General features: G+C 36.4%; 7 protein-coding genes across 7 annotated transcripts; 5 read left to right on the top strand and 2 right to left on the bottom strand.

Moving 5' to 3' along the window:
- Positions 1 to 103: 103 nt before the first annotated feature.
- MONOS_3151 (putative Protein tyrosine and serine/threonine kinase) lies at positions 104 to 1,027 on the top strand (the record flags this gene model as incomplete). Its single annotated transcript, XM_067873131.1, has 1 exon — positions 104 to 1,027. One exon carries the CDS (start codon positions 104 to 106, stop codon positions 1,025 to 1,027), a length of 924 nt encoding a protein of 307 aa, XP_067734238.1.
- Positions 1,028 to 7,071: 6,044 nt separating this feature from the next.
- On the top strand, positions 7,072 to 8,011 carry MONOS_9515 (uncharacterized protein). The gene is made up of 4 exons (XM_067880023.1): positions 7,072 to 7,191; positions 7,270 to 7,340; positions 7,396 to 7,515; positions 7,561 to 8,011. The coding sequence occupies exons 1-4, from the start codon at positions 7,101 to 7,103 to the stop codon at positions 7,825 to 7,827; spliced, it is 549 nt and encodes a 182-aa protein (XP_067734239.1). The 5' UTR covers positions 7,072 to 7,100; the 3' UTR covers positions 7,828 to 8,011.
- A 318-nt stretch (positions 8,012 to 8,329) lies between these two features.
- MONOS_9516 (putative Glycogen recognition site of AMP-activated protein kinase) lies at positions 8,330 to 14,120 on the top strand (the record flags this gene model as incomplete). The annotated part of the gene is made up of 5 exons (XM_067880024.1): positions 8,330 to 8,384; positions 8,463 to 13,349; positions 13,415 to 13,566; positions 13,666 to 13,733; positions 13,789 to 14,120. 2 exons carry the CDS (start codon positions 8,330 to 8,332, stop codon positions 13,052 to 13,054), a joined length of 4,647 nt encoding a protein of 1,548 aa, XP_067734240.1. The 3' UTR covers positions 13,055 to 13,349; positions 13,415 to 13,566; positions 13,666 to 13,733; positions 13,789 to 14,120.
- Positions 14,121 to 14,295: 175 nt separating this feature from the next.
- MONOS_9517 (putative Smad nuclear-interacting protein 1) lies at positions 14,296 to 15,562 on the bottom strand (the record flags this gene model as incomplete). The annotated part of the gene is made up of 5 exons (XM_067880025.1): positions 14,296 to 14,978; positions 15,034 to 15,143; positions 15,201 to 15,253; positions 15,301 to 15,430; positions 15,503 to 15,562. The coding sequence occupies 5 exons, from the start codon at positions 15,560 to 15,562 to the stop codon at positions 14,438 to 14,440; spliced, it is 894 nt and encodes a 297-aa protein (XP_067734241.1). The 3' UTR covers positions 14,296 to 14,437.
- Positions 15,563 to 15,702: 140 nt separating this feature from the next.
- MONOS_9518 (putative ribonuclease Z) lies at positions 15,703 to 17,512 on the top strand. Its single transcript, XM_067880026.1, has 4 exons — positions 15,703 to 15,747; positions 15,805 to 16,135; positions 16,199 to 16,935; positions 17,016 to 17,512. Exons 1-4 carry the CDS (start codon positions 15,722 to 15,724, stop codon positions 17,137 to 17,139), a joined length of 1,218 nt encoding a protein of 405 aa, XP_067734242.1. The 5' UTR covers positions 15,703 to 15,721; the 3' UTR covers positions 17,140 to 17,512.
- On the bottom strand, positions 17,502 to 18,267 carry MONOS_9519 (putative Prefoldin subunit). The gene is made up of 4 exons (XM_067880027.1): positions 18,158 to 18,267; positions 18,043 to 18,113; positions 17,858 to 17,982; positions 17,502 to 17,787 (listed from the first exon to the last, which is right to left on the bottom strand). The coding sequence occupies exons 1-4, from the start codon at positions 18,231 to 18,233 to the stop codon at positions 17,694 to 17,696; spliced, it is 366 nt and encodes a 121-aa protein (XP_067734243.1). The 5' UTR covers positions 18,234 to 18,267; the 3' UTR covers positions 17,502 to 17,693.
- A 36-nt stretch (positions 18,268 to 18,303) lies between these two features.
- MONOS_9520 (uncharacterized protein) lies at positions 18,304 to 23,345 on the top strand (the record flags this gene model as incomplete). The annotated part of the gene is made up of 6 exons (XM_067880029.1): positions 18,304 to 18,405; positions 18,556 to 18,632; positions 18,678 to 18,795; positions 18,850 to 18,963; positions 19,032 to 21,846; positions 21,951 to 23,345. 6 exons carry the CDS (start codon positions 18,304 to 18,306, stop codon positions 23,186 to 23,188), a joined length of 4,464 nt encoding a protein of 1,487 aa, XP_067734244.1. The 3' UTR covers positions 23,189 to 23,345.
- Positions 23,346 to 23,526: the final 181 nt, after the last annotated feature.

Below are 23,526 nucleotides of genomic sequence, written 5' to 3' on the forward strand. Positions count from 1 at the left end.
GGAGAAGGAAGAAGAAGAAGAGAATCAAAAGAGATCACCATCACCATCCATCTCATCCACTTCAACAACAGATTCTGATTCCACTTTTATCCGACCGGAGAGTATGTGTCCGACCACCTCATCGATGTCGAATCTTGTCGATGCCATGGCCTGTTCATCACCACACGAGAAATTTATTGTGGACTTGAGGGATTCGCTGTTCATGTTGTTGCATGGGAGGAACGAGAAAAAGGAGATGGCGATTGGCTCATTGAAAGAGAGGGAGCAGACAGCTGCTCAAATCTTGTTCTGTGTGGCCAATCTCGCTCTCCACTCATTTGATGAAATGGACAACCCACTTCAGTCATTGTCCAGTCTGAGTCCTCACATTGTTCTCTTCTCTGAGCATATGGTCATCTGCATTGTCATGCACTCAGACTTCTTGTCAGATGATGATTCGGACTCATCATCCATCTCTTCATCAACTGTTGTGACATCAGCAAGTGATGATGATAAGGGGGAGGAGGATGACTCTCTTCCTTCATCAGCCTTTGAGGATGAAGATAGTTTCAAAAAAGAGTGCCTGAGGTGGATGGCGCCTGAGCTGCTGATGAACAAGAAGATGGGAGCGACAAAGAAGTCAGTTGCCTTTTCGATTGGGATGATGCTGTGGGAGTGCTTGACCCTTCAAATACCATTTGGGGAGTATCCAGCAGAGGTGACAGGGCAGAAGATTGCAAATGGCGAGAGGCCAGATATGAATGTTATCACAGGAAGTTCTTTGAAGGAGATTGTGAAGAAGTGCATGCTGAATGACGAAGAAAGCAGACCAATGCTGACTCATCTGAAGTGTGAATTTTTCGAGAAATTTCCAGCAGGTGCTACGATGATCACGATGACTGATGCAATCAGGATTGAGGAAAGCTCAAGCGAGAATGATGGGCATGGTTCAACAGAAGATGGAAGCGAACTCATTACAATTCCAAATGATGTTTCCTCGAAAATGAAAGACGAGGAGCAAAGACAGGATGCAAGTATCAAAATATAAGAGAATGGGAGAGAAAACATGAAAGGATAAAAATGTTGCTTTTGTGGGATTGAAAGGCGCTGAATTAGACAAATGTTCAAACAAGCATTTGAAAATGAGGAAGATTCTGGATACAAAAAGATTTCACAAAAAAAGAAGAAAATTATAAGAAGAGAAAGAACAGTGAAAGTTGATAAGGATGATTTATATTTTTGGAGAGAAAGTTGGACGAAGTCACCGTTTTTGATATTTAGAAGAAGAGGCATCGAATAATTGCATGATATGTTTTTCTTCGCTGATGTGGCTTCATGGCATGATGATATGATATTCAAGCTAAAAATCAGTAACAATGAGAGAAAACGGAATCAAAGAATAATTTAATAAGTAACTTTTCATTTTCAAACTTTTTTTCTTCTTTGTAACTCCAAAACTATGTATTCATGTGATTTTCGTGTGTGTTATGTTTTCGAATAGTTTTCTGTTTTTTGAAAATTGAGTAAATCAGATTCATTTCTGTTAAAAATTGAAATATTCTATTTTTCAGAACATTAGAAACTTTTTTTGATTGTGTACAACTTCAAAAAGGCTATTATTTCATTCAAAGAATAATTTTCACTTGATGTTAAGAGAGAAATGATGGTTATTGTTATAATATTGGAAAAGATAAACGTGAATCCCAGAATTTACAATTATTGTCAGAGTTTTATCTCGATAATCGTGGGGAAAATTGTAGTTTCTTTCTTGATTAAATTTGATTTAAATCGTGAAATACATTTTCAAAATTTTTAAAAAAGAAAAAATAGATGAAAATCATAAATAATCATTGAAAATACCATTTTAAATATTTTGGGGAAAATATTACACATCAGACATTAGCAATGAAAAAGAATGAACTTTTCATTAACTTCTGATGATTGTTTTTTTAAATTAAGAAAATGTGTCGTGAATAATTAATAAATTAATAATATAAATCAATAAATAAATAGATAAATAAATAATTAAATAAAAATTACCTGTGAGATTTATAAAAAATTTATTTTTCGATATAAATAACGATTGTTTTTGAATATGATAATCAAAAAATATATAGAAATCTGACAAAGTTTTGTTTACAAATGAGTTAAACAAAATTTTATTCTTAAAGGAGCAAAAATTGTTTGAAAAATTGTATAATCTTTTCTATTGAAAACAATTATCAATGGTTAAACTGTAACATTAATTAACATTTGAATAAGTGTTATCTCCGAAACTTCAACAAGTTAAATAAATAACTTTTTTTTTTGCTTCTTTTTCAATCTTAAAGAAAATAATTTCGATTTTCAACAGTGCATTAATTCTGACGTGACCACTAACCTTCATTCTGATTCAACAACTTTATTGTGAAATTACACGAAAAACAATAAAATAAATTAATAACAAAATCAGAATTTATTCTTCAAGTTGCTTTTCTTTTTCCTTTTGCTCAATTAAATGCATTATCTTTCTTTTCATCGTCAGAATCATCGTTTTAAACATGAAGATATCTTCTTTTTATTTTTTTCTTTTCATCCACAACAGTTTTCACTTCATCTTTCTCCTTTTCATCCATTTCATTTTTCCTTTCAATAATCATTTTCAAATGATTTTCCAATTTCTCTAAAAGATTTTCGTAGGTTATCACTTTTCCATAAAAGTTGAATCCATTTCTGCGAGTTGGAAGAGGGTAAATTGAAGATTCGGGCAGTTTCAAAAGAACTGGCCCAGAAGAATTGTGAAGAACACCACTTCAGACAAAAGCTTTCTGAATTACAGAAGGAGATAATGCAGTGTGGATGGCTTGAGGCAGAGCGTCGGATATTGCTGCTCCTTTGGAGGAAGATGAAGAGGAAGATGGAGCCTCAAATCTGTTTGTCAGTTCAGATTTGAACACAGCAAACACTCCTCTGTCCAGTGGTTGACAGATGTGTGTGCTGTGTGGAACGAAGGTTAAAACGTAGACTTGTTGTTTTTGGAATTCTCGCCAGATCGATGGATCTGCGCAAGATGCATGAGAATCAAGAAGGAAATGAATGCGTTCGTTTTTAAGTGACATGCGCTAAGCAGCAGAATGGTGAGAGCACACCTTTGAAAGCACTCGTTGTCCATCCAGCCGCTTCCATTTACCCATATCCCAAGCGTTGAAGATAGCAAATATCTCAGCTCCTCTGGTTAATCAAATATTGGCCATCGAATAACGGAACGAAAGCTGTGCTCATCCACCACCACTGATGCCACGAATGTTGAACTTTTTATTCTTAAAGGGTTTTTTGAAAGACCAACTCTCGAATCAGTGTTGCGAACAAATAGTCTTTTCTAATATATCGGAACTCCCGTAGATGATTCATCTCCATTTTCTATCATGTCTCAATTGAAAAGATAATTTTTATTTCGATCATCAGTATTTTATATCAGAGTTTTGAATATATCTACAAGAAACAAAAAGAGGTTTTAACTAAAGAATTTGGTTTTTTCATCTTCTTCTCAGTGTTTCACTTCAGGAGGCTATTAATATCAGAAATTGAAATATCTGCAAACTGTACATCTTTTTATTCATTATCTATCACTTCATTTTCCATTCAAAAAAAAAACAATAATTGAAATATGAGTTAATCTTTTTGAAAAGTCAGGAAATATATATATGGCCGATCCTTTTTGAAATCAAACTTTCGTTCGAGTTTTGATCACACTTTTTATTTCGATGGGATTTTGAAAAAATGAATTAAAATTGGGAACACTTAATGTTTTTGATTCTGCTATTTTAATAACAAATTTTGACAATAATCCCATTGAGATTAAAACTTTGGTCAAAACTCGAACGAAAGAAATATTGCAAATAGGATCAGCCATATATATGGGTGATTATTTTTGAAAGCATATTTCTTCAATCAAAATTTTCGGTTCGTAAATTTCACTCGAATATCAAAAAAAGAACACTGAAAAATGAAAAGACAAATAATAGACATCAGCCTCTTTTAAGTGCTGAAAAAGTTGTTATTAAGCCAGTCATGATGATTTTTGGATTTTAACACAAAATCTCTTCCCAAATACAAACAATATTTGAAAAATAAGCTCCCCGAAAAAAGTTATGATTTCAAAAATAATCACCCATATATATATATATATATTTGTTTTTATTTTTTATAAAAATTCCTTTTGTTTATTTTTCATATGAATTAATATATTCGAAATTTAATCAAAAATTTGTTCCAAATCATGAATTTTCACTTCAATGAAAGTTAAATTATAATTAAACTGTATTTAACATTTTTCTGAAACTTTGAAAGTGGGAAGAGAAATGTGATCAAAATATGAAATTTTAGTTTCTCTGAAAGTAAACTCAAGGATTATTTCAAATTAAAAATACCAAATATATATGTCAATTAAACTCAAATATATGGGTAATAATTTTTGAAATCATAACTTTTTTCGGGGTGTTTATTTTTCAAAGGTTGTTTGTCATTGGGAAGAGTTTTTGTATTCAAATTGAAAAATAATTACAACTGTATTAAAAATAAATGTTTGTGCTCAAATAAAGATGTTGATGTTATCAATAAACCCTTTCATTTTTTTGTACTCTTTTGTTGATAAAAAAGTGAAAATTTTGTACCGAAAATTCTGAAAGAAAGAATATGTTTTCAAAAATAATCACACATATATATATTTATTTGAAGAATATTAATTAACTAATGGTGAAATTTTTTTCATTTAAGAAAGAATAATAATTATGTTATAAACTTTTTCCACTTTAATTTTATAATTAATCAATTATTACCTTGGAATAAAAAAAATAAAAAAAATTTTTTAGTAGAACAAAAGAAATAACAGAGTTGAGCAAAATTCAAAAAGCAAAAAAAAAAAAAAAAAAAAAAAAAAAAAAAAAAAAAAAAAAAAAAAAAAATGTTCATTGAACCATTTGTTTTGAACTAAAATAACTCCTATTTTAAATTTTTCTAGATAAAATTAAAATCATTTTTAAAATAAAACATCGAAATTAGTCATTTGCTTACGAAAATATCAAAATAAATATCTTCAACTGTTTGGTTTATAGTATTCAAAATATATAAATACGAACAAGAAAATTATTCTTAAATTATTTGAATTTTTAGATTCTTTTTCAAATGTGTGTGATAAAAATAATTAATATTTGACCTTCTTTTCTAGTCGGGGAGTTAACCCGCTCGGGGGAGTTAACCCGCTCAGATGATCAAAAGAAGTTAGAACATTTTTCTTTCCACAGTTTTTATTTTTCTCTTCAAAAACAAACAAAAATCGTTGGCTGTAACATTACAGCAGAGTATTATTGGAAATAATTTAAAAAAGGATGAAAAATTATAAAAAGAGCATAAAAAAATTGAAAAACTCAATTATATTCCAATATCGGACAAATCATCAGAACTGAGCCAAATTTTCCCAGATATTGCTCCTTCCGGTGCCCTGTTTGATGATGTGGCAATTTCTGCCCATTCTGGAGGCTTCTCTGGCAGTTGAGCAAGAACAGCATCTGGATTCAATGGATGAAGGCCTGTCACTCTCCAGCTGGCTTTTATTGTAGATGGAAATGAAGCCATTGCAATTGCTTCCTTTAAAACGGAAATAAATTCTTTTCTTCTTTCACTCGCCGTGTTTGTTTTCCCACATTCTGTTGACTTTTTGAAACATTTTTTCATGTTGGCAAAAATGTACTGATCGTTGGGTTGCAGCAAGTGAGAGGTGTGCGAGGGGAGTTGAATAAGATCAATTAAATTATCTTTGCATAATTTAACGATCTCTGTAGAAAAATGCCCTGTTCCTCCATCCATTACCAAAGCCGCGTGATTATGTTGAAGTCCAATGGCAATTCGCTTTCTGTTTATGCTCGGAAGGATAGCTTTTTGAAATACGTCCAGAAAGCATGCAGTAGTCATATGTCCTGTTGAGCATGGTATGAACACTTCATTTTCTGTTGTAGCTTCAACATATTCTTTTGGAATTGTCGAATATGGAATAAGAATTGGAGTTAAATATCTCACTCCATCTGCGCTTGTGAGAAAAACTATACATGTTGAATTTGGCAATGAAGGCTCTGGAATGATTGGCTGAACTGAAGAAGAAGACGGAACCACGACATCTTCTAAAGATTTTGAAAATACAGTTGATGTTTCATCCAAATTGAACAGCAATTGTGGTACAATTTTCACATCAGCAAAGAACTTAGTGACCTTGTCAAAAAAGGGACCAATGGTTTGCTTGGAATTATGTGCAGCACGGCCGATTGGTAACTTTGTTGCTTTTTTCAGAGCAAGTTTTGGATATCTTTCAATGAATCTCTTTGGCCAGTGTTTGTCTACAGATTTGACTTCTTCTTCTTCAGTTCTTTTTTCTCTTCTAATTTCATTTGCCTACAAATTACAAAAAATTAAAAAAACAATAATTCGAATGCTCACAAACCATTTCTGCTATATCTCTCATTGAATGGAATATTCCTTTATCTGCATCGACTTCCAATCTGACAATTAACCTTTGTTCGTCTGTTTTCGAAAAAAGAAAAGGTCTCCCGGGTTTTCCAATAACGCGATTCTCCTTCTGAGCTTTTTCTGCTCTTTTTAGAGAATGTCTGGAAATAATATTTGCCTGTTCAATTTCCGCCTTTTTGTATCCGCAAACAAGATGCAAGTGAAGACCTTTCTCGTGAGGAGTTTCCAGTAGCCTTGCTTCGCTGGATGCTGCAATTCTGTGGATCTCTTGCTCAATCTTTGACATTTTTTTCCAAACAAAGAATGGGTTGATTTTTGATCATCTGAGCGGGTTAACTCCCCAGAGCGGGTTAACTCCCCGACTATCCATCGGCCTGATGGTCTAGTGGTATGATTCTTGCTTTGGGTGCAAGAGGTCCCGGGTTCAATTCCCGGTCAGGCCCTTTTTTATCAATTGTTTCATTTTCTGTTAACTTTTCTATTTAACATTTTGATTATTTTTATCAATTTCATCGGTGTTATATTTTCATTTTTTGTTTTAATTGTATATAAAAAATTGCTAAAATTATAAAACATAACAATTAGTTAACCATTATAATACATTTTATTTTTATTGATAAAAGATGGATAGTTTTTCATCTTCTTCAATGTCGCATCAAGATGTGACATTTTTGGTTCCTGGTCTTGTTTACGATGAAATTGATTTTGAAAAAAGTGAGCAAATTTAATTTAACATTTATGATTTTTCAATTTCATTCATTCCATGCATTTATTTCTCACTATTTTGACCAGAAAGAACTTCAACTTTGAAAAATAAAAGGATGAAAGATATTTTTGATCACATTTGCAAAGTTACTCGTCCAGTATCATTTATTGAATTAGTTTCTTGATTCTCATTTATTTCATGTTTTTCTTTAGGAATTTGATGAGACAAACGAAGCACTGATCGAGATTGAAAATGCAGTTGAAAGACAAAAAGATAAATTGAAAGCAAAAGCTAAATGCGGATCTGAGGGAAAAAAATCCTTTTCATCTCATGTGTGAAATTTAAATTTTTTGTCCAATTTGTAATTTTTGAATTAGTCAACTGGTGGAATGCCTTTTTCAGAAATGATGAGCGGAATACCATTAATGGCATTTCTTACCGGATCCCACGGAAAACCAGATTTCCCTGGAATGGCTGGATCGAAAAAAAGTTCTGTGATCATTGAAGATGCTGATAGTGACGAAGACATGGAAATACCTTCTCATCCTTCAACAAGAAAAGGAGCTATTATTGAAACAATAGACGATGAAGATGATGATATAAAAATTGATGATGATGAGGATATGACGAAAACAGTAGATTAGAAGTTCACAAGAAAGTAATTTGAAGAGAATATAAAAATTGATTTTATTTTTAATATCTTTTTATTTTTTGGAACAATCTTTGATATTGTCAATTTCTTCCATCATGAAAGCAATTGTCTTTTTTTGTTCATTCGAAAGAAACATTTTAAAAAAGAAAATACATATATCATTCATTTTGTAAAAAGGAGTAGTTGCTATATTTTTGAAGATGTATTCATTCTATTGATAAAAAAAAAAATCGAGTATTTTTTGCTTTCATCGAAGCCTAATATGAAGTTTTATTATTTAAACGGAAATAATTATATAAATGAGAATTGCTCACGTTTTTATAATTGAAAGAACTGTTCACTATCTTCTGTCTTGTTCAGATTGAAGAAAAGATAATTCTCATTATTTTCGAATGGGTATGATCTAAAATCAGAAACATCAAAACTTTTTCTTTTTGGAATTGATTTTTTCATAGAGAAACCGTTCTCCAAAAAATAATTCTTCATTTTATCAGATGGGACCTGAACAGAGTAAAGAAGAAGAGATTCGACCTGATCCACCGAAACCAGGTATATTTTATAAAATTCGTTTTTTTAAAACTAAAAAATGATGCAAAATTTTACAAAAACCTAAAATGCTGTTTAAAGTTTCAACTGCCTTTATGAGGAAACATTCAGTCAGTTCTCCTTTTTCAGGTCTTACTGGATTGACAATTCAAAGAACAAATCCTTCGTCTTTAAGAATGCAGCAAAATGTGCTATCTCCAAGTCCGTTGCGAAAAGGCTCAATTTCAATTCAAAGGAAAGGGACACCACCTCCGCAAATAAAACATTCTCCTCTTGTTTCTTCGCACAAACGTCGAAACTCGGCTGATGGTGATGCTCCTTTGACCAAGGCTAATACTGTAAATTACGAGTTTGTTTGGAATTATGGCGCTTGTAGCTTTGTATCATTAGTTGGTTCGTTTAATTGTTGGTCTGAAAAGATTGATTTTTCTCCTCGGCCTTCTCCTTTGGATCAGCTTGGGCCTTCTCAGGATGATATCACTAATGGGCAAATATCGCCTGAGATCTTAGCAAAAATAAAAAAAGAGCAAGAAAAATATCATGGAAAAGTTAAACATTGGACCAAACAGTGGAATGTTGTTGTATCTCTTCCTGTTGGACAGCATTTTTACAAGTTTATCGTTGATGGACAATGGAGGTACGATCCACAAGTTACATGCGGAACAGATTCGAATGGAAATATGGTTAATGTGCTTGTGCTAGAACATTCTGACATTGCTTTTGACGAAAATTCCTCATCAAATGTGATTAATCCTCTTACGAGCATTTCTGAAACAACATCTCAGCCACACCAGCTATCGATTATTCCTCCAGTTCCCATGACGTCTTCATGGTTGCAGCAGACTTCGCCCCAACATTTATCTCCTTCTGATGCATCCTCGTCTCTTCATCCTTCTTCACTGGCACAGCCGTCAACATCACCTGCATCATCATCATTGTCATCAGCATCATCAGCATCATCAACACGCTCTCCCCGCTCCACTTTTCTTTTTGCCCAAACAGACAAGAAATCCCCCGTCCTGTCGCCTTCCGACTGGCAAAGCTACACCCAGCTGCAGATGGACTCCGAGTTCTACCCGCTTTCAGCCAGCACGACGCCTTCTGACGGGAATGCCTGTCCAGACGCCTCAGCAGCTGGTTCCTCAGCCTCGCGCACACCTTCAATAAGCCGGTCGCACACACCCCAGAGCTCTTCTCTAAGCCCGTTTGCGTCGTCCACCCCGCCTCTCTGCTCGCCTTCCTCGCAGACACAAATCAACCCTGTGCATTCACAGCAGCAACTCTCCTCGCTATCATCTGCCCCGAAACCTCCTCCACCTCAGCCGTCTGCGTCGTATCTCAACCTTTCCTCCCCTTTCAATCTGGTCAAAGCCAACACCATCACCACCACTGCCTCGTCTGCAGCTCTGTCTTCCCGTTCCTTCCACTCGCCTTCCAACTCCATTCACGCGTCTCCCCTCAGCCTGTCCCCCAAAATCGAGTCTGGCAGACACGGAATGTACGCCAAAATCGGCCCAGCCTCCTCACGCGGTGCTTCCCCAGGGCCTCTTTCGCCGTCCCCATCCACATCGCCTTCTCTGACCCCTTCAGCCATTCCGTCGCCGACGTCTTTCCATTCCTCCTCTTCTCGCTCGACTCCTTCACCGTTTGCTCCGGTTCCGCCGGCTTCCTCGTCAGAGGCTGTTTCCTCTGTGCAGTTCCAACAAGGGAGCAGAAAGATAGAAGCCAGTTCAAATGCGAAGAAGAGCAAAGAAAAGAACGATGCCAAAAACGAAAGTGCAAAGAAAGAGGAGAGAAACAAAGCAGACAACAACAACAACAGCAGCAGCAGCCAACAACCACACGGACACTCAAAAAGGACAGCATATCCAGTCATTGGCTATAAATCATCCTCAGGTGGCGATGAAGAAGGATTTGGATCCCATTCAAATGCGTTTAGTGGGGTGACGACAGAGGACACGCAGTGGAGAGGGAGGTATGAGCAGCACAAGAAGGAGAGGGCAGCGGCTGGGCTGGAAGAGTCAGAGTCAGATGCGTCGCTGGATATCGACAACGAAGTGAAGGAGAGCGAGATGAAGTACGGGGACGTGATCTTCGATGCGTTTGAGGACGACAACAAGCAGATGATGGGAAGAGGAAGTGAGCTAGGCACAGGAAAGGAAGCAGAGAGGGAGAAGATGAAGGAGCTGTTAGCACAGAACCCGCTGTTGCGGTGGTCGCATGTGCTGCCTCCGCCCACGATCTTCAAGAAGACGAAGAAGCAGGCAGCGCCGTTTCCTGGTGTGCTGGGGACGAAAGTGATGAATATCCAGAGGCAGCGAGGGTGGGAGCCAGATCTGATGCCGAAGATGGAGAATATCATTGTGAATCACTTGTGGGCAGCGGAGCAGCGGACAGTGAGGAAGATCAAGTATTTGGAGGTGATGAGGGAGTTGAGGCAGATGAAGGCGAAGGAGAGAGGGAAGGAGAAGGAGAAAGAGAAAGAGAAAGAGAAGAGTGAAAAGAAACAGAGGGAGAAAGCGATTGGGAATGAGCTGAGGCAAAAAGAAGAAGGATCAGAAAAGAAAGAGGGAAAAGAGGGAAAAGAGAAAAAAGGGAAGAAGGACAAGTCGAAACAAGGTGGAAAAGAGAAGAAGAAGGACAAGAAAAACAAGAAGGAGGAAGGAAAGAATGCTGAGGTGGAAGGGGAAGCAGAAGCAGAAGGAGAAGAAGACAATGCAAACGATGCAGAGAACATTAACCAAGAGCTTAATAATTCCAAACAAGATCATCGTTTGCCTTCATACTTTGCAGAAATAACAGAAATGTCTGAGAAAAAAAGGAGAAATTCACTTATGTATCCGCTTCCCTTCCCTTCTCTCTCACCTTCTCCTTCTCCTTCTCCATCGCCCAGCTTCTTCTTCGACATTGAAACCCCTCCTTGTGCCTCACCCCCTCTTTCTCCTATTCTTTCTGCTTTTCCTTCTCAGTCTCCATCTCCATCTCCATCTCCATCTCCTTCTCCTTCTCTTTCCTTTTTCATTTCTCCCTCTGTTACTCCTTCTCCTTCTCCTTCTCCTTCTCCCTCTCATTCTCCTTCTCCTTCCTCCTCCTCTTCTTCCTCTTCTTATTCTTCTCCTATTTCCAGTGCCTCTCTTTCTCCTTCTCCTTCTCCTTCTGTCTCGCCACACCCTTCCTTCTCCACTTCATTCTTCTCAACATCCACATCTCAGCCACAATCAACCACTTCTGCTTCTTTGGTTCCGTTTGCATCATCATCATCATCATCTTCCTCTTCCTCTTCCTCTTCTTCCTCTTCTTCACCATTTCCTTCTTCTTCTGTAAATGACAAGTCCACTTCACAACAACCATACACCCAACCACCAAACAGTTCTTCCTCATCTCAAAATGCCCCTCCCTCACAAGACTTGTATGTGTCTCTGTCACCTTATCTCTCTCACATGCACCATTCTCCACCTCAGCCACTTCAACAGCCTCATCATTCATCATCATCATCTTCTTCTTCTTCTCCTTCTTCCTCTCCCTCTCCTTCTTCTTCTTTTCCTTCTTCTTCTTCTTCTTCTTCTTCTTCCTCTTCTCCTTCTGCCCTCAATTCTTCATTCACCCCAGCTGATCCATTCATTTTAGAGGCAATGGCTCGTCTGAACAGAAGCACAGACACAAAAGAAGACAGCTCAGCGCCTTTTCCTGCCTCATCCAACAAAGTCTTCTCAATTGATACAAATCCTGTTTCCAATGGCAATTCATCTGCTTCTGCTTTGTCTTCTGATTCATTGAATTCATCATTATCATCGTCTTCTTCTTCTTCTTCTTCCTCTTCCTCTTCTTCCTCTTCTTCTTCTTTTTCCTTTTCTTCTGACACTTCTGCCCCCACAACATCCGAAGCCTCGCTCTTCAAAGCACTTCCGATGGAGGCTCAGCATCCAGCCACATCAGCCGAATCTTCACTGAAGCAATGCCAAAGCAACATGAATGGAGGAAACCAAGCAGCTGGACTTTCTGTCTTCACTTGTGATGAGCCAATGAAAACAGAAGAGAAATTCTCGTTTGAAATCCCCGCAGCTTCACAGCCTTCGCTCTCGACGTCGTTTTTCGATCCTGTGCCTGATCCAGCGAAAAGGAATGAAGCAGAAGAGGAAAAGAAAGAGAGGAAAGAGAACAAAGAAAAGAAAGAAGGGAAAGAAGACAAAGAAAACAAAGAGAACAAGTCCAAAAAGGGCAACAAAGAGAGCAGCATAAAAGATTTCCTCAAAGACGAGCACTCCAACTTGGCAAAGGCGTATCGCTGTGGAATCGACCCAGCCACTCTGAAGATCAGCCCTCTCATCAAAGTGCTGTTGGACTATCCGAAAGCTGACCAGAAGCCGGCTGTGATATTCAGCATGGTGCACAACTACAACTCGAAGATGACAACTGTGATGCTCTACATGCCAGCCCCTGCAGCTGTTTCTGAGGCGAATGCGAACACTTTCCTGTCTGGGCAGATCGTGAAGCACATGATGAAGAGGAAGGCAAAGTACTACAACATTAGAGTGGGCAATGTGCACACACTGAAGCTTGCACCGGATGAAGGAGCGGAGCTGATGATTTTGAGGGAGAACGAAGAGAAAGACGGAGAGATGAGGCTGATGGGACTGACAGGGCAGACAGGGAATACAGAACCAATGGAGTAGATGAGTCCGATGGAGTTGCAGGAGAGCGTGTAAAGTTTGGCTGTTGCCTGATGATTGGCAACGGTGTTGTTACATCGCCTCACTTGCTGATTCCTTTTTTTTTAACTTGAATCAAGTTTAACTTTATTTCATTTTCTACCCTTTTCTTTATCCTTTATTGATCTTTGACTCTGTTTCATTCTTTTTTTTATTTAAAAAAAGAATTTTAATTATATTTGAAGTGAGTTATGTCAATTGTTTTTGCATTCAAATTGTTTTACCTTTCATTTCTATAAAAGCGCTTTCATTTGAATTGGTTTGGCTTTATTTATTTATTTAGTTATTTATTTAATAATTATTGTTATTATTTTGATTTTTTAGAGCACAACTATTGAATTGTTTGCGAATCTTTCAAAATAAAAAAAATGTTTGTTTCACTGGAAATTATCCCATCTGTTTGTAAATGAGATTTGATCGAAGGGTCACATGCTTTGTGTTTATTGCCTCATCAATGATACATTCATCAACAAGATGTATTGATTGTTTTGTTTCAAACTATAATTTCTCTATTTTATTTTATTTTATTTTATTTTATTTAAAAAATCAATTTGTTTTGACTTCTTTCTTTTCAGCGTCGCATTGCAGCGATCGTCCTCATTCATTAGAAGTGCATCCTTTCAAAAAAAGTTCTTTTTCACATGTTTGATCAAAGCTGCAACTTATTTATTTGTTTTTGAATGTGTTTTTTTTTCCAGCAACATAAATTGAATATCCTAATTTCCTTAGAGTTGTTACAATCATTCAATAATATGTCTATCTTCCTTGTTATGCTTTCTTTATTGTTTTGCTGCTTTGATGTATAATTTGATAGATGTATCCATTGTTTATGTGATATTAATTGCAGATAGAGAGGGTTATGTGTTCATTTTTTAATTTTCACATTTATGATTTTTTTTTGAATTTTAATTAAAACTTTTGTTTTTTCCATTCCTTTTTTTTTCCTTTTTTCGATTTTGTTTTTTCAATCCCTTTAAAGAGGGATATAAATAAATACACATCAAAAAATAAAAAATATCAACTTGTGAGACTTTTTGTTAACTTTTAATTGTTTCAAACAATTCTCTATTTGCAAAAGAATTATGCACGAAAGAAAAAACTTGGCAGTTTTTTTTTCAGAAGAAATCAGAGCTTCTTAACTGTGATTAATATTCACAGATTCTAAATCGAATCAAGAAATTGAAAAAAATACTGAATTATCATTTAAAATTGCAAACTGAAAACAGTTTTTCTCATAATTGTGAAATGTTTCATGAATGCACAGAAATCAAAATAACTAAATATTTCTTTCTTTTTTTCCATTGAAGTGAACTCTTTATTTTGTGAAATGATTAATTTGAGCGGACATTACTCAGTTCTTGCCCTTTTTTCATGAAACTGTATTCTTTGCTCAAAATCATCATCGTAATCGTCTTCATCGTCATCATCAAGCGAGCCTCTCGAGGTGTTATACGCAGAACTTCTTGATGAATTGCTTGGAGCATATGAGCTTAGTCGCTTTTGAGGCAATTTATCGTGAGATGGCTGTGTAACTGGATTTGAATGTGGTTGCGCTGAACTGTGCTCTTCCTTGTCATCTTCTTCATCTTTTCCAGAAATCCTTTCTTCAACTTGCTTCAAGCCTCGTTCAATTCGCTTTTTCTTTTCTTCTTCCCGCTCTCTTTCAGCTTTCTTTTCAGCGTCTAAATCTACTTTTTCCTTTTCTTCCAATTCATCTTTGTCAATTTCGCCTTTATCTACACTCTCTTCAGTCAAAAACACATAATCACGAGTACTATGCCCAAATTTCACAACATCCTTTTCTTTAATTTCATAATATTGATACGGCTCCAATTTTTCATCGTTGAGAAATGTTCCATTTGTGCTCCTAAGATCCATAATAAAAGGACTAATTGTTTAAAATGTGATTTATTTCACAATAAATCTTTAATTTTTGTACAAACCGAACGACAGTTTTCATTGTTCCATCTTTTTGCGCAAGAGATAATTTTCTGAAATAAAGAACAGCATGCTGAGAAGATGTCGAGGGATGCAAAATGGGAATATCCGCAATCTAAGCAATGGGATTAGAAAGTGAAATTACAATTCAATTTGTCATCTTAAATCAAACTCTTTTATCTCTTCCAAATAAGAATCCAGTACGAGTATGAATTGGTATTGGATCTTTAAAAAAAATACTTTTCAAAATTTTAGTAAAAAAGAAATGAAACCTTCAACTAAATCATCATCTTTAAAACAATAAATTCTCCATCTCAACTTTGGAATATGAGCATCTGGGGGTTCGTCCCATTTCAAATAGATTCCTTTGTAGTAACAGCCTTCAGCAGCCAATGCGCCGCTCTAAAATAAAGAATTCAATACATAAATATTTTCAATCTTTACAAATGCGAAATATGAAAATACAAGGCAAACTTGTTTATAATTTGGTTCTTCTTTCTTGGTACTTGCATTTGTTTTCCCTAATTCAGACATAAATAGTTATTTATAATATATTACGGGATGTTTTTTCTTTTTGCATTTTCTTCAGAAATTGAGGAATGTTGTCTTTCATTTTCCTTTTGAAGATTTTTATCTAAACTGCGAAAAGGCAAAGAGAGCAAGTCTTAACCATTATATTAAGTTTATTTCTTTATGAAACTTGTGTTTCTTGGAACATGGTTTGAGCATGTTGTTATGTAATGCATTTTTTGATATTAGTTTTTATGTTTTTTCAGTTCTGCTTTACCAACCCCTAAACGAAATACTTCTTGCACAGCTTTGATTCAAGATAATAATGAAATGTGGCTTTTTGATTGCGGAGAAGGTTCTCTTCGTTCTTTGCTATCGCGAACAGACACGAATGTAGGTAATATTACAGCAATTTTTCTTACACATTTGCACGGAGATCATATTTTTGGGTTATTCAGCGTATTGAGATGGTTAACTCTTCATGGAATCACACGAACACTTGATCTAATTGCTCCCGTTGGGATTAAAGAACTCATTGAAACTGTACAACGCATTACAGATCTTGATATAGATTATCCTATTAATTTCATTGAATTGGTTTGCTTGATTTTTAAGGAATGAAAAAAAATAAATTTCATTTCGACTTTATGTTGAATTCAGTACGGTTCAAAGGAGACAATTTTATCTCCATTTAATAAGTCACAGTTCAGTGCAAATGCAATCCAAAAGTTGGGAATGCCTATTATTGCGCTTCCACTTTCTCATCGAATTCGATCATTTGGATATTTTCTGGATATACCTTATAATTATGAAATGTATAGTGGAGAAAAAGAAAAATCACACAGATTGTTGATATGCGGTGATACGGGAAATGGATATGGTCGCCCACCGGGCACATTTTTTAATCAATCTGAAATACCTCCATCTCTTTCTCTTGGAGATACTTCATCTGCAACACCTTCATCTCAGCAAATCACAACAAGCTCATCATCTTCAATATGTTCTCCCTCCTCTTCTGCGACTCCTTCATCGAGCACCCAGCCATTTATTTTGAGACCAGAGCCAAAATCTTTATCTGTCACTTCAACTGATTTGCAGGAGTCTTATATGGGAGCCATGCCAATGTTAGGTCCATCAGTTACTCCTCCAGTCACCCCAAAGCCATTGTCTTCGGACAGTTCAAGCCGTCCTGTTCGCACAACACACAATTTTGGAGATGCAGGCGATTGGGAAAGGGTTGAACGAATTGTGCAATATGTTGACACTTTAGTGCATGAAACAACATATCCTGCTGATCGGGAAAGAGATGCAGAATTTTGGGGTCATTCTACGACTGTTAACACAGCACAACGAGCGAAGCGATTAAAGGCTAAGCAGCTTGTCATGATGCATTTCAGGTTTGAGCATTGTTTTATTGATGATTCTTTGGTTGATAGTTTGATTTGAACATGGACATTTTTTTTAAAAAATGTATTAGCGCCAGATATTTCAAGCATAGCGATGATGGTTTGAAATTAATGAAGAAGGAAACAGAACGCGAATGTGGACCTTCAATAAAGGTAATATGCCCTTTTGATGGAACAGATCTTTATTTGAAATGAATAGTTTATTTTAATAAATAATTTATATTATAATTTCTTGAAAAAGATTTGATAAGGTAATTGAATTCAATTATGATATCTTTTAAAAATTTTTAAAGTTTCTATCTATTATGTATATTTTCTATTGGAGCATTTTTATTGTTGTATTTTGAAAATTATTGTAGTTTACGATACAATCATTTTCTGAGTAAAAATTTGAAGTAATTTATTCTTTTTCAACCACACTGTAATCATCATTTGTTTTATTTTGTTTTCATTACAATTGCAACCTTTTCCTTTTTATTTTAAAATGCTTGAAATATAAGCATTTTTATATTTTTTGTTTTCAATTTCTGTGTGATTTTTTTTAAAAAAAGTATACATTCAACAAAATTTCAAAGTGTCTTTCTAAGTTAAATTCTCATTCTCGATTATGAAGCGTTCTTGGTGAAAATCGTTCATTTTAAATGCGATGTGAATTACACACATTCAGAAAGGTTGTGAATTGAATGAAAAAATAAAATACTTTCAAAAAGATTGATGTTATTCAAATATGTGAGGCAATAACACAAAATTTAACTTGAAGTTTGTTGCCTCAATTCAACAAGTTGTTTTTGTAATTCATCTGCTTTCTTTTCTGCTGCCTCATGAAGCTTTTCAACTCGTTCTCTATAAGTGTTTCATTTTGATTAGAATATAATCAAATTGCAAAAATCAAAATGATCTAACAAATACAAACAATTCTTCTTTCAAATGATGTTCATGCTGAGCAAGAATGTGAATAGTTTCCTCTTTGCTTTGGGGAAACATAACAGTTCCCACTTGCTTGTAAATTTCATCAGTATCTTTCGCTAATTCAAGCTCCTAACAGTAAAGAACGAACAAGCATTAAAATTTTTATTTCATAGACTGCTTTATGCAAACTTTACGTGTCATTTCATGCTCTGTTTGTTGTGCAAGAAGCTTTTGCCTTGAAGATGCCAAATCGGTCAGTTCTATAAAAAAAGTTTGAAGATCAATTTGAAGACATCAACCATACCCTTTTGAGAGCTTCTTATTTCCGCAAGCAATTTATCGAGTTTCTCTTGAACTTCTGGAGCGAGCTGTGCCGACATTTTTCTTCTCTTTTTCTTTAAGTTCCTTACTTATGGTAATGGCCCATATTACAACTGACAGGATCCCCAAATGGTAAAACGCAATTATTTGGGTTCCCTATTTAAAAAAGCATACAAACACCAAAATAAAACTATCATTGGATTATATGGAAGCGAAAATCTGAACAAAATAGTCTGAATACTTTTTTCTTTTAAAATTTGAAGAAATTTATGAATTTTTCTTTTATGCTTTTTATTATGATTTAAACTATTATCAATTTCATAATCGTCACAAAACAAAATGTTTTTCTGACATGAATTTGTGCAAATTATATAATTTTAGTGCTTGGCAACTGCAAAGTTATTGAAAAAAGCTGATATTCAATGTTCTGTGTTATCTCTTGCTCACAATAATTCAACGTTTGTTCAATGTTCCTAATTTAAATGCACTCATATTTTTTACAGAGAAAGTGCTCTTTCAGATGATGTACTGCGCAATGTTAATGGATATCGCTTCATAGAGATTTATTCATCTGTTCCTTATCCATGTGGTGATCCACCATTTTCAATTTGCATTGTCGAGGTATTAATTTCATTTTGTTAACGCATTGCAATTATTTTCACTTTTTAAAAATAGGATTTTTTATCAACATCCTTTGATGTTATTTCTAATACTTTCCTTGCATTAAATCCATTTTCAATAATACTCATCGATCTTTCTGCAGCCTTTCCAATTTCCTTGAAGGATGCGGTTTGTTAATTCATAAATTGATGATTTAAAGATATGACCACTTTCTTTCTTTTTTTCCCCCCGAAAAGGGATCGTTAATTCCTGATGAATTTCTTTCTCCATCTCGAAAGAGAGTTCTTTCCATTCTGTTCTCTTCACCATTTTCGCTTTGTCTATCTAAACGAGAATATTTACGTCAAGCATCATCTCTTTGCACGCAATCTTTTCTTCTCAATTCTTCTCAGTCAGAAGCTGAAACGAAAAAATCTTCAACACTTTCACTTTCTTTCGCATCATCATCGTTACCAAATCCATCTGCAGCATCTCATGCAGCTCTCACTTCAATTTCGCAACTTCTGTCAACTGTGGCAGATATTCCAATCATTTCACCTCTTTTTTCTGATCTTTGCTCCCACCATATCTTCTCTTCCACTTATTCTTCTGGCACATCAACTGATAATTCGGAAACCACTTCTGATCCGATCCCATACTCCACTCCAGAATCTATTCTCGAGCAAGCAAATGCATTTCTCGTGGTTGCAAATGCATTGTCCGCACATGTGTCGTCTTTTGGCTCGCTTACCACTTCATCTTCACTAATTAATGACTTAACACAGTTGAACAACTTAGGTTCTTTGTCGTCGCTTCAGCTGGTTGGAAATAGTTTTGTCTTAGCTGCACCCACAACAGCGTCGCTATCTTCGGCTGCTGTGTGCGGTTACTCGATTGCTGTGGCTGTGGCTGTTGGCCTCCCGTCGATCTCACTTGTGGCGATGGAAGGAGCAACGAGAGAGGAAAAGGAAGTTGTTACAGCAATTAAAGCAGGAAGATCAGTGAAAAACATAAAAAAGAGAGAAAAAGAAGGAGATGAAATGTCAAGTCAAACGAAGATGACTGACAGCGCTGATAGTATTTTGGAGAGCACATCCAGTCTGACAGAAACAGAGACCATTTGGATGTCGTGTCTGCGTGCCTTTGATTTGCTGGGATATAAAGAAGGAAAAGACTACACGATCGTTGCACACGAAGACAGCTCAGAAGCAGCAAAAAGAAAGAAAAAGAAAGTTGGATCTACACAAAAGGAAGGTCAAATAGAGAATACCAGACAATCTGTCAGTCGGCCAACAATTGTTCGAATAGACTTCTACAAAACACACAAGCAGACAATCCAGTTTCTGCTTCCAACTGAGCTTCACTTGGCTTCTCTCTCTGACTTCACTGTCTGCGTGTCACCTCATCTTTTCCCCTTCTTCCTCTCTTCCTCTCCTCTTTCGTCTGTCTCTGCCACTTCATCCTCCTCCTTTTCTCAGCAGTCTTCCATCATCCAAAAGCATCTTGCCTCGCTTCCTTTCTCTCTCTCCACCATTTCAGTTGGAGGGCCAGACGGGCTTCCAGACGACGAATGGATCAACGAAACGTTCTCTGGCGCTTCTACGGGCACTTCATCTTTTGCTTCGTCTGTCGTGCCATCAGAAAGATCTCGTCAGTCTTCCTCGGCAAAATCACTCATTCTGCAGCATCCGCCACGGATGCCTGTGTCTGACCCGCTTCTCCATCTGCTCGAGAGGGCTTTCTTCTTCTCATACTCTCCACTTGCTTCTTCGCCTTCCGAAGATAATACATCACTCGCCCGTGCTCCATCAACCAGTCTGGGTGTGTGCAGTGTTTGCCCTCCTCCTGCTTTGTGTGTGCTGCATCTTGTGAATGCATCTGCACTTTTATCACTTCAGAATGCATCGCCAAGCGCTATTCTCAAACTTTTTGCAGACAAAAAAAAGAAGGCCGAAGAAGATGGTGAAAGAAGTGATGACAGTGAGGAAGAAGAAGAAGATGGTGATGAAGACAGCGATTCAATGAATGGGGATGACGAGCATAATTTCGAAGATATGGATGTTGATTATGAAGGCATTTCACAGAAGAACTCAAAGAAATTTGGTGCGCTGAAATCAGAAAAAAGCAACAAAGCTAAAGGCAAGCGACAATCACAGGCTAATTTGCAGAAAAGCGGTGAAATTTCCAGAGAACAGGAGGAAGAAGAGCTTCTGATGAAAGTGCTGCATTTGCTTCGGGTGTCTCGTTTGACTCCGACTTCGGCAGAGGAAACACGATGCATCATTGACGAAGGACAGCAAAGAGAAGAGAATGAAAATGGAGATGCAGGAAAGAAAAATCAAGAAAAGAAGGAAAACGCAAAGGAAGAAAAAGGGAAGAAAAAGCGAAAAAGCAAAAGCGGATCAATTTCTGTGCAGGAAACAGAAGAGAAAACAACAAACAAAGAATCTGGCCCAAGTGAACATCAGCTTAACCTCATTTTTGCGCTTGTTGGAGAAGGAAAACAAAAGAATACAAAGCCGAAAGAACAGAAATCAAATCCATTGGAAGTTGGGCTTGGAGAAGAAGATGGAGAAGAAGTCATCAAGAGCGAAATAATGTGTGTGTTGCGAGTTGTGATAGAGTGGCCTGCCAAGCCGTCTTCAACCTCGCAGCTATCATCATTTTCATCATCGCTTCCAACGCTATCTCAAGAGCTGTCGGTGAATCTGTTTGAGCCTTCGCTTTCTGAATGTGTTGTGGCGAAGATAGATTCCGTGGCGACTCATCCTCTTGTGACTGGAATTGGATACGGCACAGAAGCAGTTAAGCAGCTGAAGCTGTGGCTGCAGGGAAAACTGTGGCTGTCTAACCCAAATCCATCATCATCGCCATCTTCCTCGACAAATTCGTTTGAAGAAGGAATCCCTGAATCGTTTAAACTGGACAATTTACCGTTTCTGACTCCTCTTCAGGATGTCTTCCCGCCTTCTGTTGATGTTCTTCTTGCGAAATTGCCATTCGGAAATCATGTCTTGGCAGAGCGAGTGAAAAGAAATTCACTTCCTGGAGAATCATCTCATGCTGAATCAGGTTAGAAAATCGGAGTTTTTATCCAAAAAATTGTTGCTTTAATTTTTATTTCTTATTTTATTTTTTTGTTTTTTTTGACAAATTGAAATATTCATTATTCACAGGTCTTTACGTGGAACGATACTTGTCCTGTGGAATTGACATAAATCGGGTTGTGCCGTTTCTGCAGAGGTGTGGAATGCGTGCTGTTCTGCTGACTCAGTCACTCCCACTCAACTTGCAGCACTCAATGAATGACAAGCAACAGAATTCAGTTGATGTGGACATAAGCCCAGAGAGCTTGTTTTTTGAAAATGATGATGAGCCAAAGAAAAGTAAGAAAGGGAAAAAGAGAACAGGATTGAAGAATGAAACAAATGAGGATAAAACGAAGCTGAGTAATCAGTGGGAGCTTTGGATGATGTGTGATGTTCGAGTTGAAAAAGAAAATAAAGAAGAAGAAGAAGAAGAAGATGGAGAAGAAGGGGATCTTCATTTGAATAGTACTGAGGAGTTAAATGAAAAAGATGAAGCCGACGATGAAGATGATGACGAACTGATTATTAAGCCAATTGGAAAACAATCAGCAGAATTTTTGTCATCAACAAAAATCTCTTCAACTGAAGCCAAATCAAAAGCAAACCGCAAATCCGAGGAAATGATTCCTGCAAAAGGATGGCTCAGACGTAGTAATGATCGCTTTAAGTACCGTCTTCTTTCTCTGTTGTCGTTCAGCCGTGTTCCTCTCTCCTCCACTGTTGCACTTGATTTGCTGGACCCAACTGCTAACCGCTTCCGCGGCCTTCCATTTTCAGCTTCAGCACCACTTGTGAGCCCAACCTCCCTTTCAATTGGCAGCAACTACTCAGCTTTTGTAAAACATTTACTGCATAGTCAAATGAAAGAATATAATAAAACAGAATCACAGAAAAAGGATGAAAGGGCAGAAACGGACGAATGGGGCGAGCCTGAAGATGAACAATCTTTAAAATTTGATTCAATTCCTGAAGAAAAATCGATCAATCTTTCAGCCTCTTCCCACTTCACTCCGTACGATATGCAGAGGCTGTTTCGCTTTTCTCGCGGAAACTTATCGATTTCGTTTGTTTTGGATTTGCTCCCTGCAGTGGGGATACAGATGGTGTCTGGAGCTGCCAGGTGTCCGCTCACTCGCACAGAAGCAGCCGTCCTTGTTGGAGTGTGCCTGCAAAGGCTTTCCGAAGAGCAAATTTCGGCACTCACAGGCCTTCAGATAAGCCAGATTACAAGCAAGCTGAAGGCAGCAGCTGGAAGAGTTTGGGAGTGCGCTGAAAGAGAAAAAGTTGAAGAAGAAGAAAAAAGGCTGAAATCTGTAACAAAATAAAGATTAATCTTGAAGTTCTTCAGTAGTCAGAAGTGTACAGCATTATTTATTTTGAACACTTATTTAATATTTCTCCATTTTTTTTACATAAATAATTTTCAATTTATTTTAAAATTACAAAAATTTTGATTAAAGAATATTTATCTATAAAAAAAAATATTTTTCAAGAAAATGATAAATAATTTTCATATTAATGCAAATGGACTGATATTTTATAACATTTTTTTTTGAAAATAACCCACAGAACCATCACTAATTAAAAAGCAAACTGGTAAAATGTGACTTTTTCGCTCGAACCATTGTAGTTCAAACAGACTTTTCTTCCAGAAAAATATATT

Source organism: Monocercomonoides exilis (genome assembly GCF_001643675.1).
Source record: "Monocercomonoides exilis strain PA203 chromosome Unknown scaffold5-2102611, whole genome shotgun sequence".
NCBI lineage: Eukaryota > Preaxostyla > Oxymonadida > Polymastigidae > Monocercomonoides > Monocercomonoides exilis.

Coding starts and splice junctions, on each gene's coding strand:
- MONOS_9515 (XM_067880023.1), top strand. CDS start 7,101: ATGGATAGTTTTTCATCTTCTTCAATGTCGCATCAAGATGTGACATTT. Junction 7,192..7,269: donor TGAAATTGATTTTGAAAAAA/GTGAGCAAATTT, acceptor TATTTTGACCAG/AAAGAACTTCAACTTTGAAA. Junction 7,341..7,395: donor TTTGCAAAGTTACTCGTCCA/GTATCATTTATT, acceptor GTTTTTCTTTAG/GAATTTGATGAGACAAACGA.
- MONOS_9518 (XM_067880026.1), top strand. CDS start 15,722: ATGAAACTTGTGTTTCTTGGAACATG. Junction 15,748..15,804: donor CTTGTGTTTCTTGGAACATG/GTTTGAGCATGT, acceptor ATGTTTTTTCAG/TTCTGCTTTACCAACCCCTA. Junction 16,136..16,198: donor CTATTAATTTCATTGAATTG/GTTTGCTTGATT, acceptor TGTTGAATTCAG/TACGGTTCAAAGGAGACAAT.
- MONOS_9519 (XM_067880027.1), bottom strand. CDS start 18,233: ATGTCGGCACAGCTCGCTCCAGAAGTTCAAGAGAAACTCGATAAATTG. Junction 17,983..18,042: donor AGCATGAAATGACACGTAAA/GTTTGCATAAAG, acceptor CTTTACTGTTAG/GAGCTTGAATTAGCGAAAGA. Junction 17,788..17,857: donor CATCATTTGAAAGAAGAATT/GTTTGTATTTGT, acceptor AAACACTTATAG/AGAACGAGTTGAAAAGCTTC.